The following is a 14,891-nucleotide window of genomic DNA, read 5'->3' on the forward strand; positions in this document are numbered from 1 at the left end:
TGTAAAAACGCGAGCACCCTTGATTTTTTCTTTCTTTCTTTCTTTTTTCTTTTTTTGCACCAACTCTGTTCAATAAACCCAATTTTTAATTTAGTTCGAAACGCTGCAGACGAGTTACGAGCGAAACGAAGAAGAAAAAAGCTCCACTGCACGTAGACGCTTAATGCGACAATCGTGCCGATGCGATGGCGAATCGCGAATGCAGGGGTGGGACCAGGTGTTGCCTCGATCCGACAATGACCATTGTCGCTCCCTGGTCACAATGACTGTTATTGAAAACCTTTTTTACCGCGGGTTGAAGCCGCGCATACGGCGGCTTAATGACTCACGCGCGTAACGAATGACGCCTCGTTGATTTTCCGTTAATTTTCACCCCCGAAGAGGGTTGAATTGAATTGAATAATGTACGTGAGTTTGGAAAAATGAGTAACTCGGAGGTAAACGCGTACATCGGGAGAAAAACAGGGGTCTCAAATTTAGAAGAAGTAAATAAATAAATAAAAAATACTCGCTGCACATTACGGATGGAGGTATATGGTATAGGTATATGGTACATACATACGTATACATATATACCTAACGCCGAACGGGGATCGGACCGGATATAAATCAGCGCCTCGTAGCGCGGCTCGGACAGAAAGCGAAAGACGTAAAGGATCATTAGGGGAAGGAGCGAAGGAGTTATCCACACTTCTTCCGGCATCCCCCGGCGCCGTGTACCGCGGTATCAACGCTGAACCGAACTGCAGGGTGAGGGTGGCTGCTGATCTCCAGTCGGAAGATCTCTTGATTGTTTTTGCCCGCTTTCTGTCTCCTCCACACTCTCCCATATCTCGTGCCTCCTCCCCCTTCGGCAATAGAATTCCACCCCCGTCTTCCGTTGCCTCCGATTTGATGGATTCCTATTTACGCTTTTCCCGGACTGTGAAGGTACATATAGGCAATATATATATATACTCCCTGTTGTGCGGAAACATTTTTTCGTCGGTATTTTTCTTACCGAAGAATGTAACAATAGATGTGTATATACATATATATATATATGTATCTCCCTGCCGATAAACCAGAGTGTTCACCTTACACCACTCTTCGCGAGCTTTTCTCATCTCTCCTTATCGCAGACTCCTCCACCTCGATACAATGTCCGTATTAATTGCTCGAGCACTCTCCGGATCGATCCTTAGGGTGAAATTAATCTCTCTCAAACCATGCGGTCTAGACAGACGTAGAAAAAGTTGCGGAAAACGAGGAGGTGAAGTGCGTTTCAGATGTCCTTCATCCCGTTTCATCAAGTTAAGCTCAAACCGCCGAAGGAGGTTCCCTGCTCCGAGTAACGGGCCTCGAGATTAGCGTGTCCGGAATATAAAAAAACGAAGGAAAGACTGCAATGAAATAACCAGGAAAGATCGTTTTAGGGTACAACGTGACCGAGTTATTCATCAATCTCGAACAAACACAGAGAGACTGGAAATAACATTCCGGTTCTGAATTCAATTGGCGAGAAGTGTAAGAGGGGTGTAATTTCGTCGTACCTCGCCGAAGGGCCCGACGAATGAGAGGAGTAAGCGAGCGAACGGTGAATGGATCTTGCAAGAATCGGAGCCGGCCGTTTACACCATGGCTAACAAAGGCCGCGAATCAGGGTACGCGAGTCTTTGCCTGTGCGTGTGTGTGTTTATACGCCTGTGTTCAAAGGGTGGTATCAAGTTGCGCCCCGGCCGGACCGGTCCGATGGAATAATTATGTGCGGGTCTCCTTTCATACGGGAGCCACGTGCACGCGGTTACCACAGCCAAGAAAAGGTCCACCCTTGCACCACGGTGCGAGCATTCTACAAACCGAGTACCTTCTACCCCCTTTTACCACGCCTAACCGCAAACTCTGACGCTTCGAAGGCTTTATCGCTCTTGAACAGCAATTCGTGTTCCAGGAAACAAAAGGTCGAGCCTCCTTAACTGCGTGCTCACTACTCTTATTAACAATCCCAATGTCCACACGCGTCCTGGCCTTGCTCACACTGTTCCACATTCTGAATTACTTGGTCTTTCGCGATTGCACGCCTGTCCGAAATCATTGACAACCCGTTCTTACACTCGTTGGTAATCATGGTGGCACAACGTCGAAAGTGGCAGCTGTCAACGTTGTCAATGTGGTCTTTCGGCACTCTGAGATTAACAATTGGAGTGTCAAGGTACGATTAGACTGCCCAACGACAAGAATACTCGAGTCAAGTTATAGTACAGTCATTCCTAAGCCTTTGATGTTCACCAGGACTTGGTGAATTAGGTTGAGGGTCATGCGACCTCCATATTCAGCAAAGATCAACGCTGTGGTGATACTTCGGGAAGGGCTGCTAAGAAAATTATCAGCAGTGATTTATAGTCGAAACTTTAAGCATCTGTTATAAAAGAAAAGGTAGATTTTCCAAGAATTCTCATGAATTTGTTCGAAACCCTCGTAAGTGCCGAGCGAAAAGAGTATAATAAGGTGTCGCAGTCCCTGAACCGGTTTGTCCTCAGACAGCACATAACACTATTCCGTGATGTTCGCGTGGGAGAAATGATTGCAGTGGGTACCTAGAGGGGTGGGTACCTTATACCGCTGGTGTAGCTAGCGCATCCAAGGGAATGCCAACGACCTCTGGGAGGAGAATTTGAATACGGTACGGTAGTCCTCCCCGCTATGTAAGGTGGTACATACTACATACACGACGAGTTGTCAGGACGAACGGCATGCAGGAGGGCTTTGTCACTTGGAAAAGGATGCGGAGAGTGCCGCCCGGTTCCTTGTTAAGCTAGAAGGGGACTCGTAGTTTTTCGAGTGTAAGAACGCGCGCGTGTACAACCTTCGTGTAACTCTGGTCCTCGTCGTAGGCGGGAGGAAAAATTTCACCCCTGTGAAATCCTCGGGGAATCGCGCGTTGGCGTCATGGCGACGCATTCCAATTAAACCGAGTGTAGTGTCACTCATCATCTCTCGTCTGTACCCACACCCCGTGCGATTCCGCTCTCTCTCTCTCTCTCTCTCTCTGTTTCGCTCTTCGCACTTTGCCTCCACTTTCTTTCTCCGCAATCTCTTACCCCAGACTTCGAAACAAACCCCGTTCTTCCCGACCACGTTTCACTCGGTACTTATACACGGGGGTAATTAAGACACGGTGTGCACCGGAAATCCACTCGCGATTCTGCTTTGAGCTCTGGGAGTACCGGAGATTGCCGGGTTCCCTGTACTTGTCGTTACCCGTACAGCCAGCTGATTCAGGGTTTAAATACACGCGAGCAGATGAAGTGAGTCAGTTCTTCAAGGAGCGAATCCATCCCACCGCTGGCACCAAAAAAATTCTGTAGTATTCGCGAAGAAGAGAGGGTTACAGTTCTTGTGATAAAAGGACCTGGCACACGTCAAACACACGGAGCAAGTCGCGATGCAGTTCTCGAGTGTTCTTTGTACGATGAAAACATGTAAAGACATCGCCGAAGGATAAGAAAAACGATTCGAAGAGAATAAACGTACGCGAGTGGTATGCGCTCGACTATGCTAAACGAAATTCCAATATCGTTCTTGAGTCAGTTTCGCAAAAGGTTTGAACCAATGAAAAAAACAATTCGATCCTGCAGGCGCTCTTCTTATCAAACGTACGAAAGGGGAGCTTTCAGTCGCAGGAATCTCGCACCTCACGGTCGCCACCGTATTCTCAAACTTTCCTGTATCTTCGCTGCAAAATATGAATCACCCGGTATTATGCGCATGTGTGCGCATACATTACTCTCCACCGCGGTATATAAACAGGGTGGATAAACGCCGTCCGGGCTCCACACGTCCCCAGCGATTTACATACCGCACGGGCGACCGGCCGGCGGTCCCCGTGTGTGCTTCCATCGAGAGCTTTAACCATCTCCGAGGAACTTTGGAACCTTCGGTCCTCGGGGAGGCCGCCACCGGCGCCGAGGCTACCCTCGTAAATATACTCCGTGCGGCTTAGGAACTCAAGTTCGCCATCCACCGGGTCCACCGCATATCCTCCTCGGTCCATCTTCGCATGTACCGAATCCGACCACGGTGGTGCACTGGTGAATGATACATTCGGAGCAACTTTTGAAGCGGAGCTTTTGACGGAAAGCGCGCTGATTCGTTTCATTATGGAATTGATGTAGTTTACTTCAAGCTTCGTTAAGGTGCCTTGATCCTTCCCGGAAGATCGACTTACTTCATCTCTCGTATGAATCGGCGAACGGTTCATTCGATCGTTAGTAGGCAGACAAAATTCATTGCGAATATTACTGCAAGTAGTAACGGAATGTTCTGTACATCCATAGTTCGGATTACTGAGGTCCGCGTTATGTCGAAATTTCGAACCATGAACGGAACCTCCAGACATAGATACCAAATACCCTCGAATCGCTTTTAAAGCTGAGGAGTGAGAATGCAGGATTCGCGTAAAATGGTAAATGAATTAAGTTTCCGTGTTTCGAAAATTCGACGCGATTATGAATCTGACTTTTTGGGTTCTTACTGGGATTGTACACCCGCGACAATATGCACAGTCTTTCTCGGAATAATTAGCGCCCAAGATTTTCGAGAGCTTGCAGACCGTGGCTTGCTCTCTTTTTTTTCAAGGGAATATCCTCTTTGACGAAAATTGTTCGCAGACATTAATTGTTGGTGCATGAAGCTTTCCACATAAATCAGAGTACGTCGCTTTATGCCGAGTTCTGCGATTCGGGATTTTCATGGAACTCGCGAGCCAGTTGAGAAGCTTATAAGATTACCGAACAGATCTACTCTGCAAGGACGTTTTCTTGTCAATTCCACGTGCGGTTGTGGGACCAAACCGCTGGCTTTGATCACGAGAAACGCGTACCGTAAGATGAGATATTTTGACAACAAATATCAAAGGTTCGTGTATTTGTACGATGTAACAAGGATGAGCAGTGTTTTTTTTTTTCGCAAAACTGAATAAGAGAAGGATTTTGCCTGAGGGTAATTTTTTCAGAAACTGATTAAAGGGGTGAGAACCGTTTTAAAGTATCACGTTTTTCAGGATCCGCATCCACAAAGTAGATGCCAAACTTTGATCCCCTCGCGGTATCAAACTTTACAATTAGAAAAGTTACCATAAGCTTCTTGGAAGACAAACCGAGAACGAAACTTTGAACATTCTTCCCCCTCTACGATTCGGTTGAAATTATTGCAGTAAACAACTAAATTCTTTCCTTTAAAAATCCGCTAGTTCATCCTTTGACCCCGCACAGCAAGTCAATATACGACCTTTTCCCGGCTCTTTTCCGAATTTAATAAAAATCTGTGACGCTAAGTATGACGGAAAAAAGTATCTCAACCGCGAGCTTGGCATTAATATCCGTCGGATGAGATCAGCGTTCGAGAAGAGCGAAGACGCCGTTGTCGGTAAGCTTGAATATTCAGAAACAAGATTTTTGCGACGAGATGGGAATGGCGCAGCCCAGAGACCACTGTCCGTGTCACTGCTGGTTTCGTCAACACCTTTTCTTCCGTATAAAGGATCAAAAAACAAAATAGATAACAAAAGGGTTTCTCGAATGCTTCTAAACGCGGTTGGGAGTGAAGCCTGTCGAAACTATCTTCGCTCGAGTTAAACGACCCTCGCCGATCCGATTAGGATGAAATTCGGAACAGATTTGACAGAGCGAGGAAGGGGATCGTCGCCGGCGAAACGGAGGAAGATGCCTGGACTCCAGGAGCACGCCTGCGAAACCAGGAACAAAACACCGCAGGCGCTTTGTGCCCCGGGTCGCGGCATTGTATCCGGGGTTGAATTCACCATAATGGATGGTGACGCGGAGTCGCGTGGCCACTCGCCCATATGGCGGTTAACCATGGCGCAAAAAGTACCATCGCCGATGGATTTCTACGTCAAGAGCTGCCCCGTTGCTTCGTGATCCATATGCCAACGGGTAATTCGCCCGTTCATAAATTTCGCCCCAGGTGTGTCGCGGCCTCGGGTTGTTTGCGCACTATAACCACAATGCCCGGTAGTCAAGTAGCGTTGCCGTCGATGTAATTAATTCACCGGTAAACACGTCGGCGTAATTAGCCATTCCATACGCTCCGGAGAAAACCCGCCTCGGCCTCGACTCGACTCGACTCAAATCCTCTCAGCAACGAACCGCACTACTCGTGTCTACGACAACCTGTCCCCCCTAGGTCACTTGCGCACGGCTCTCTCATCACCATCCTCGAAACCATCCACGGTACTGGAAACTCTTGGAAACCGGAAGTGAATAGGTATTCTACGCGAATGGAAGCGAGTTGTAACGAAGGGTTGAAAAAGGTCAATCTTTGTACATGACTTTACAGATCTTTTGTCAAATATAATAATAAACGTTGGGTGAAAAAATGCTCGAACTTGGTCGGGATGAAATTTTATTCTAGAATGGTGCCTTGTTGAAAGAATCATCGACATACGCTAATTTCTCTGAACTAAAGTCGTGTCTGATTCCGAGGTTCTTTTGATTGCAAAGTTAACCGAAAGCTCTTTTCATTTTTATTTTCAGTTGCGATGAGCGAAGCTCAGGCCGTAGCTGGAGGAGTAGCGCAGCTGCCGTGTGACGTCGAGCCTCCGATCAACGGTGACAGACTCTATCTGGTCATCTGGTACAAAGAAGAATCCAACAATCCGATATACAGGTTTGTAAACGTGGAGTAGAGGTCGTCGATGATGGTGACGATCACGATCGAAGCCAAAAGAGCTTGCAGTGTTCACGCTCGGATTAATTACAACACTCGCACTCGCGAGGACAATAAAGGACGACGACACTAATCTCAGGCCGATTCAAAGGGCTCACACGAGGGGGACACGTCGTCCTCTTCTCTCAATGGAACTCGCACGCATGGCGTTATTTCGAAGGCAAGCAAGCGAGTCCCGTGGCACGCGTGAATATTGCGCTGGCGTGACCGTGTGCGGAGAAAAATATCCCACGGGGAAACTGCGAAAGCTCGCAGAATTTCCCGGCGTCGTCCTTTTTGCACCGTCTTTTTCTCGTCTCTTCTCTACGTGGTAGTGCAACCGTGTTTCTTATCTGAAAATAGTCTGCGAAATATACACGATGGAACAATGGCGAAACGGAAATAAGGTGGCCAGTTTTGCGCCAATTCGCGTTATTTCGTTGATCACAGGAACAAGCCTAGCAGATTTTCACGCTTTTTTCTTACCTTTTCAAACGTCTTTCATGTTTCCTGCGAAAAGTCAAACCCTGACCCCCTTTAATTCTCGGGTAGTGAATGCGAGAGATGTTCTTTATCCGGACGAGTAAAAGCGAAAGGAAAATTTGCACTGTTCAACGTTACATTGTCTTTCTTGCGTCGATTTTGCAGCTTCGATTGTCGGGGTCACGGCAACGTGCAGCACGCCACGCACTGGTCTGATTCCAGTATCGGAAACAGAGCCTTCTTTAAGCAGTCCGACAAGCCCGCTAAACTGAACCTCGAATCCGTAACCGAGAAGGATAATGGACTCTACAGATGCAGGGTTGACTTCAAGCAGTCGCCGACCAGAAACAGCAAGGTCAACTTGACCGTCATCAGTAAGTGGAACACATTAATTTTTGAATTCGAAAGTACAAAAATCGAGGGCAAAAAATTTAAGGCAACGTGCCTGTTACTTTTCAGAGAAAAGGGTTGCAATTCTTTTTTTGTTGTTTTCTTTAGCCCTTGAATCAGTCGTTTTTGTGCTCAATTTTTCATTGCTGTAGCCGAGCGGATCGACTCGGATTCCGGTTTTGCATCTCAAGTTGATCCGGGGTCACGTGTCTATCGAGGCCACGAACAAAGCCAGAATTTATTTGAATGCCAGGAGTTGGATTCCTCTTCGATCACCCCGGCACCCTGGCACCATGGCGCCGCGGTCTATCTTCCGCTATTCGGGGATTCGCCCGAGCCCCCGTTAACGTTTCACTTTGGTTTGGAAATCCGGCGGGTGGTTGGCGTTACCTTTTTACAAGAAAATCGTTCCCCGGTTCGCCCCGTCAAAGGATTTATTATCGCCGCGGTACAAGAACAGTGAAATGCTGTGAATTCGGATTTTGTCAGAAACTGGCATTTTTTCCGTTTTTGTCCCATCGATCAATTATCTGGGCTAAATTTTAACACGCACCTTTTTCGTCACTCAACATGTTTGTTGATATTTGGAGAGAGAGAAAATAAAAAAAAAATAAAAAAATTGCAAAAAAAGAAAACCACCCTTACGCATCTGGACTTTGTTCTCAACCCCCGGATGTAAAAGCCTGTTTTTAAACGAGTCGTGTACCAGTTCACAATTAGGTTTCAAAGTCATTACGGAAGAGGAATTGAATTGTTCTTTCTTTTCTCTCGTCTTTTTTTCTTCTTTTTCCCGTTTTTTATCGCCGTTTTATTCGCTTTTGTTTAGTTTTTGTTACCACGTGTTTTATTTATATATGTATGGATTCGCCGGTGTGGGCTGTATGTATAACGCGGCAGAGCCTGGGAACGAGCCCCGCCACTTTCTGAGCAAAACCGTAATATAGCGAAAAACCCCCTTTGGCAACAGCGGAATATATTACGGTCCGGAGAGGATTTATACACAGGAGCCAAATTTATCGATGAATTTCGGTTACAGTTCCCCCCGAAAGGCTGAGCATACTGGACGAAGACGGGATCGCTCACATCCAGAATTACATTCTGGGTCCCTACAGCGAGGGTGCCTCCGTCAACATTACATGCGTCGCGACAGGGGGTGAGAATTTCTCTATTATACCTTTCTTCGCCTTTTTATTATCGCCACAGTTTATCCTTATGCAACATTATGCGCGAACACGGCACTTTTCTATTTGCAATGTCGTATCTCTCGTGAAAACGATCTGAACATTGCGCGAGTTGAAGACAGTCGTTCGATTCGACAGATGGGGAAAAAGATAAACTACACTGTTAAATGGCAGATTGTAATTAAGACGGTAACGAACAGGCTGAAACAATATTCCGTAAGGTCAGAACGTTCCTCCTCGATGCCTCTGCAGCCAGTGCTTTCTCCATCTGTCAAACTTGTCTTTTCGCCGGTGTAATTCCAAGTCGTAGTAGCCAGGGTAACGAATCGGCATGCGATATTGCAGGGCGACCCCAACCCCGAGTAACTTGGTGGGACGAGAGCGTTCTGCTGGACGAGAGTTTCGAAGCTGTGGGAAATCGGAGTGTGCGGAATGTGCTGCGATTGGAGAAGTTGGAACGGAAACACCTTTCCACAACGCTCACTTGTCAGGCTTCCAACAATAACATGGTCACACCGATCGTTGGGACTGTAACTTTGAACATGAATCGTAAGCGTATATTAACATCGGCGTCGCGTCGCGTTCGAACGATCATCGCGACTTCATTCTACCTTTGCATTTCAGTTAAACCATTGTGGGTGCGACTCCAGGGTGAAAACCGACCGCTCAGTGCCGGTACCACTTACGAAATTGAATGCGAAGTTGTCGGAGCTAGACCGACACCCGACGTCATATGGTCGAAGGGAAACATACCGCTGAAGAACACCAGGCTGACGGTGAGGCTTAGGTGTCGCGTGTGTGTGTGTGGTTTTTTTTTTTTTTTTCTTCTTATTCTCGTAGATCAAAGGTAGGTACTCGAAGCAAACTACCGGACGATTGGCTCAGTGTATGAGTGTGTACATGTACCGAAGCCCTGACGTCAGATGATCGAGTTTTAATTCAGCTCCGAAAAGTAAAAAACAGTGAAGTTCCCGACAAATGGGAACGGAAAAAATTTAATACCATAGGCAAGACAAAGGCCGATGCGCAGCGCCTTCTCCTCGCAAATTAGGAAAACTGAGTCTCGTGTTTTTGTTCCGTACCTAGCCGCATTTGCCGCGGGGTTTTTCGTCCCCTTGGCAATTACCCCGTTTTCCGTACTCAGCCCACGACGTCGTCGACGATTGTCTTGTTTTATACACTTTTTCGTTTCACGCCCGGTCGAGCAGGTCAGTCCGGACGGCAACACGACGACGAGCACCCTGACTTTCGTACCGAGCATAGAGGACGCCGGGAAGTTCTTGTCCTGCAAAGGAAGCGTACCCTCGATTCCACACTCGACGATAGAAGATGGCTGGAAGCTCGATATACACCGTGAGAGTGAAATTTGTTTAACTTTTCGTCGTTGTTACGTTTTTTTTCTCTTTTTTTTTTTTTTTGTTTTGTTCTTGTTCGCCACTTTGTGACCTTAATCTCGCGAAGCGATGAGGTCTGCTTTTTCTCACGCTCCGCGTAGACCAGCCTAGTGCTGTACCGTAGTATATCATCGCAGATGTTGTTTGTGCCTTGTTTATTTATTCTCACCGTCTAATAACAATTGTGACGTCATGCTTTACGCCACTCAAAATCATTCCTATTTCGGTCTCACAGCCGTCGCCTATGTTTTACACATTTTCACCACGTTCCGCAGACACACCCGTGGTAACCTTGGAGCTTGGTAGCAACCTTAACGGAAGTCCGATCCGCGAAGGCATCGACGTCTACTTCGAGTGCAACATCAAGTCGAATCCATGGGTCTACAAGGTATCCTGGCGACACAACGTGAGTTTCTGCGCAATGTGAAAGACATTTTTTGTTTCTTTATCAAATTGAACGATGAGTACTGTACAGCGGCTCGAGGTTGAAATACTTTTTCAAAGGGTCCGAAGCAATTCGGGTAACGAGATATCGGGGTCGGTAAAAAAACTGGTTTTTGAATTAGAAATCTGTTGTATATACCGCACGAGATTTATCGAAGCTCGTGACGTTTCTCTCTTCCATATTGTGATTGAATTTCCAGAGCGTATGTACACGTAAGGGTGGGTGGGAGAAGCGCAGTCGATTAGTCACTAATCGATTAAAAATCCCCGCTACCAATGCGCGGGTAAATCTACACGAATCTTGATTTATACCTATAACGTACCTGCCAAATCTGTGTCCAGGGTAATCCGTTGTACCACAACGCGGCCGCTGGTACAATCGTTAGCAACCAGAGCTTGGTGCTTCAAAGTGTGACGCGGAGCCGAACCGGAATATACACGTGCGTCGGTAGCAATCGCGAGGGTGACGGGGAGAGCAACGCCCTCAATCTGGACATAAAGTGTGAGTGAAATATCGACCGGACATCGGTAACCAAACAACTTGACAAATTTTCCTTCCGATTTTCCAGTCGCTCCGGTATGCAGACCTGGTCAAACCAAGGTCTACGGAGTCGCGCGTCAGGAGACCGTCAGGATACGCTGCGAACTCGAGGCGAACCCCGCCAACGTCTCGTTCACGTGGAGGTTCAACAGCAGCGCCGAAGCCGTCGACATCGCCCAGGCTCACGTAACCTCGGATCGGGCCCAATCGGTAGTTTCCTACACCCCGATGACCGAGTCCGATTACGGAAGCCTCGTTTGCTTGGGTGTAAACGATCAGGGGGCCCAATTGGAGCCATGCGTATACACCATCGTTCCTGCCGGTGAGTGACCACGACTACTAAAAAAAAAAAGCTTTGAATGACCCTTTCGTTCCTGGTGCCTGGTGCCACGTGTTTCGAGTACCGGAAGTGAATTATGCACCGTCGGTCTTTCGTGGTTCCATCTCCTCTTTCATGCCGATCAAATGAACGCCAAATTTTGCACAAGTACTATTTTTAACTCGTTACTCGGTGTCTACGTCGTACTGTCGCTTTAACGGGCTTCACGTTTCTTTTCACCGTGAGACGGTTAATCCGGTAAGGATTATATCCACCGACGTTTTTCGTTTAGCCATTCGTTTGGCAAATGGTCCTGGCCTTTACCCGAATGATCAGGGACGTGACTCGGCGAACGCTGCGGAGAAACACCCAAGGGCGACGATTTCTGCTGGAACACTATCCGTATACTCTTGGGCTGAAAAAATAACCGGACTCTACACACGGGCGTTTCGTTCAAGGGCGGATATTCGGGAGTATATTGCCTCGAGACCAACGGAGTGTGAAGGTTGGCCTGGATGGCCCGATCCATAGCGATTTGTGACCGCCTTTGGTGCCGCCATTTCGGAGATAAGATTCTCCGGTTTCCATCGTCTGGTGCCATTCTCTCTCTATCTCTCTCTCTCCCTCTCTCTCTCTCTCTCGTCAATCTCTAACGAGCTCTTTGACGTCCTGAAATCCGACATGAGTAGGTGTGTGGCTTTCAGCTGGGCATGAATTGGACGAAGCGGCGTTGCATCTACTCCGCAACGCGGATCGCGTTTCGTGGTCACTTAACTCCCGCCGTTCCGATCTTGGATCGTTGAATCGAGTCTCCGGCTGACCGGAAGTTCCGGAACCCCTTACCCGATCGGAACGTAGAGTGACGAGCGTAGCTCACTGTTCATTATGGATCGAACGATTATATTATAGTACCTCTGTAGTATTTACCCGACCCTCCTCAACAACTTGGCACTTGTAATAGAGTTCCCAGCGTTAGCATGATGGGACTGAATTCTTCTTCATACTCTTCCAGCGACTACTGTATAATTTTATTTGCGGAATGTATAGAAATCGTCGAACAGCGGGAAATAAGCCCTAGTCCAATAGTCTGGAAATTATATGCAACAGCTGTTTTGACGCACGATATTAGGAATGACAATAATTGTTTCGAATCCTGACAGTCTGGGTAAATATTGGAATGGCATGAATTTCCGAAGGGCCGTAATTAATACTTCGGGAAAATTTTTTCGCTGCAGCCAGTTAGAATCGTTCGCGGAATTCTGACCTTTCGGTAATTTCAACCGTCAGGAATTTCAACCCCTCGATGAGTCGGAGTTGGTGAGAATTTCAACCGTTTGGACTAATCGAATTCCGGATAATGATACGTTCGAACTTTTGCACAGACCCTGTTCGATGCAGCACAATCGGGGAAATCAGTGACCGTTGAAAAAACAGTCGAACCGATTGGTCTTTCGACGATGGAATATCGTCTGGATTTTCAGCAAATAGTGCAGCTTTGCTATAAATATTCCCGACTCGCTGCACCCTGTAAAGTAGAAAATCGTGACGCTTGGTTTTCACGGCACGTTCGCAGCGGCCGCAAAAGCTTGGCAAAGCGGAAGAACCAGAAGAAGAAGAAGAAGAAGAAGAAGAAGAAGAAGAAAAAGTTGTGATGCAATTTTTCAGGCACACAGGTGCCGCCCCTGCGTTTCTCCGGATATGTTTTCACGCCCACGGTGACCCAAGGCTTGGCATAAATCTGGTTGCAGGTCATCCGGACAATCCGCACAACTGTTCGGTCCTCAATCAGACCACCGACTCCCTTCACGTCGAGTGTACCGAGGGATTTGACGGGGGTCTTCCCCAGGAGTTCACCCTCGAAATAGACATCGAGACAGGCAACGAACTGGCCAAGGCCGGATCCCTCGTCTACAACTCGACGAGCAAGGTGCCGATGTTCTCCGTCAATGGTCTCGACCCCGGAACGACCTACCACGTCACCGTCTTCGCGAGCAACTCCAAGGGACGCAGTGAGCCCGTCCGTTTGAAGACGACGACCCTGAACCTCCCCGAACGTCGGACTGGTAAGTTTGCTGTCAGACAAAGATAAGAAAAGTCTTGGCCGTCGTTAGCAGCCGCGTTAGCGTTTCACTCACACGAATTTGTACGTTGCGTTACATACTCGAGTTTATAATTATACCTGTGTATACCTGCGCGGGGTGGATTAGTACGAGGAAACTGTAGGTGAGTACTTTAGAAATTGCAATGTAGTTGCAGTAAAAACAAAAACTAATTGTGTTATTTTCACCTAAAATTCGTCAATTTTGAAGAAGGAGAAATATTTTACCACTTACACAACACTGTCGTTCGAATTATCTAACCGGACTATACACATATATTTGTTTAAGACCAGTTTTTCAAACCGAATGCTGTATTTTTAAGTTTTTTTTTCGACCAAAAACAAACTTCAAGACTACACCGATATTATTTAAGATCGGTATAAATTTTCTTTTGGCTAACAAATTCTATTAGCGGTTTTTGAATATTCCAAACAAAAAAGAGATTATCTAAAAAAGGACGAAGACTTAAAATTAGCTGTATCTTGTCAATGTTAAGAATTAAATAATTGTTGTCGTAGCTCGTTGGATTCGTCTCGATGTCTGCGGTGTGATGTGATGAATATAAAAAACGTGAGGCAAGAAAATAATTCTAAAAAAAAATCGTTACAAACAGCTAACATAAATTTCTCTAAAAAAAATAGCTTCGATACATGCGGTGAAATGTTTTTTTTCTGCAACTCTTGTATAATCCAAAACGTTCACTTATTATTTTCCAAACTATTACACCCTGCAATACGTATCTGTATACCACGTATATTATCAATTATACACCTAATACCCATAATGCATAAGTATGCGTTGATATATTACGTTTAATTTTGAGCACTGTTTGCTACGCTGCACGGCCTTGCATCGTAGAAGTAAAATGGGTCCGTATACCTAGCTGTATACTTACGTATTTTATACCATACTATACACCATATGAATATACAATACACATATGTATATGCACGTATAATACACCTACGTATTATATTCGCATATGATTCCAGTAGAGAAGACTGTCTCCTTCCCTCATTCGCTCGTCACTCAAAACGTCCGTAGCTCAATTCATTGCTCCGGTCACTCGGCGCTCCGATTTGCCGATAGATCCATTCGCCCCGCGATCCGCGTTCGTGTCTATCGATCTTTTATCGCTCCAGCCGTAAGCTCGTCGAATTTAAGCGTCAGTTTATGAACCCGCAATGCTATCAATGCCCGTGAAAAAGGTACGGTTACCGTAGAGCTTATACGATTCGAATCTTCGGTTCGCCAAATTTTCGGCTAACAATTTTTATTGTTTTTCCACGCTTTAACATTTGCCGAAAACCTTATCAGTCTTTATCGCTTAAACGA

General features: G+C 46.6%; 1 protein-coding gene across 10 annotated transcripts in view; it reads left to right on the forward strand.

Annotated features, from left to right (window-relative positions):
- The window catches only part of LOC124308438 (nephrin-like), a 74,647-nt gene that overhangs the window by 43,176 nt on the left and 16,580 nt on the right, over positions 1 to 14,891 (forward strand). For 7 of the 10 annotated variants that reach the window (XM_046771190.1, XM_046771515.1, XM_046771360.1 and 4 more), the window contains exons 3-12: positions 6,534 to 6,666; positions 7,354 to 7,562; positions 8,615 to 8,731; positions 9,105 to 9,308; positions 9,384 to 9,535; positions 9,968 to 10,112; positions 10,429 to 10,559; positions 10,940 to 11,099; positions 11,167 to 11,460; positions 13,206 to 13,520. In XM_046771190.1, the coding sequence (XP_046627146.1) occupies positions 6,534 to 6,666; positions 7,354 to 7,562; positions 8,615 to 8,731; positions 9,105 to 9,308; positions 9,384 to 9,535; positions 9,968 to 10,112; positions 10,429 to 10,559; positions 10,940 to 11,099; positions 11,167 to 11,460; positions 13,206 to 13,520 (1,860 nt within the window). The remainder of the gene's footprint in view (positions 1 to 6,533; positions 6,667 to 7,353; positions 7,563 to 8,614; positions 8,732 to 9,104; positions 9,309 to 9,383; positions 9,536 to 9,967; positions 10,113 to 10,428; positions 10,560 to 10,939; positions 11,100 to 11,166; positions 11,461 to 13,205; positions 13,521 to 14,891) is intronic. The other 3 variants (XM_046771690.1, XM_046771774.1, XM_046771948.1) reach the window with 1 other exon arrangement.

The sequence above is a fragment of the Neodiprion virginianus genome, chromosome 1 (genome assembly GCF_021901495.1).
Source record: "Neodiprion virginianus isolate iyNeoVirg1 chromosome 1, iyNeoVirg1.1, whole genome shotgun sequence".
Lineage (NCBI taxonomy): Eukaryota > Metazoa > Arthropoda > Insecta > Hymenoptera > Diprionidae > Neodiprion > Neodiprion virginianus.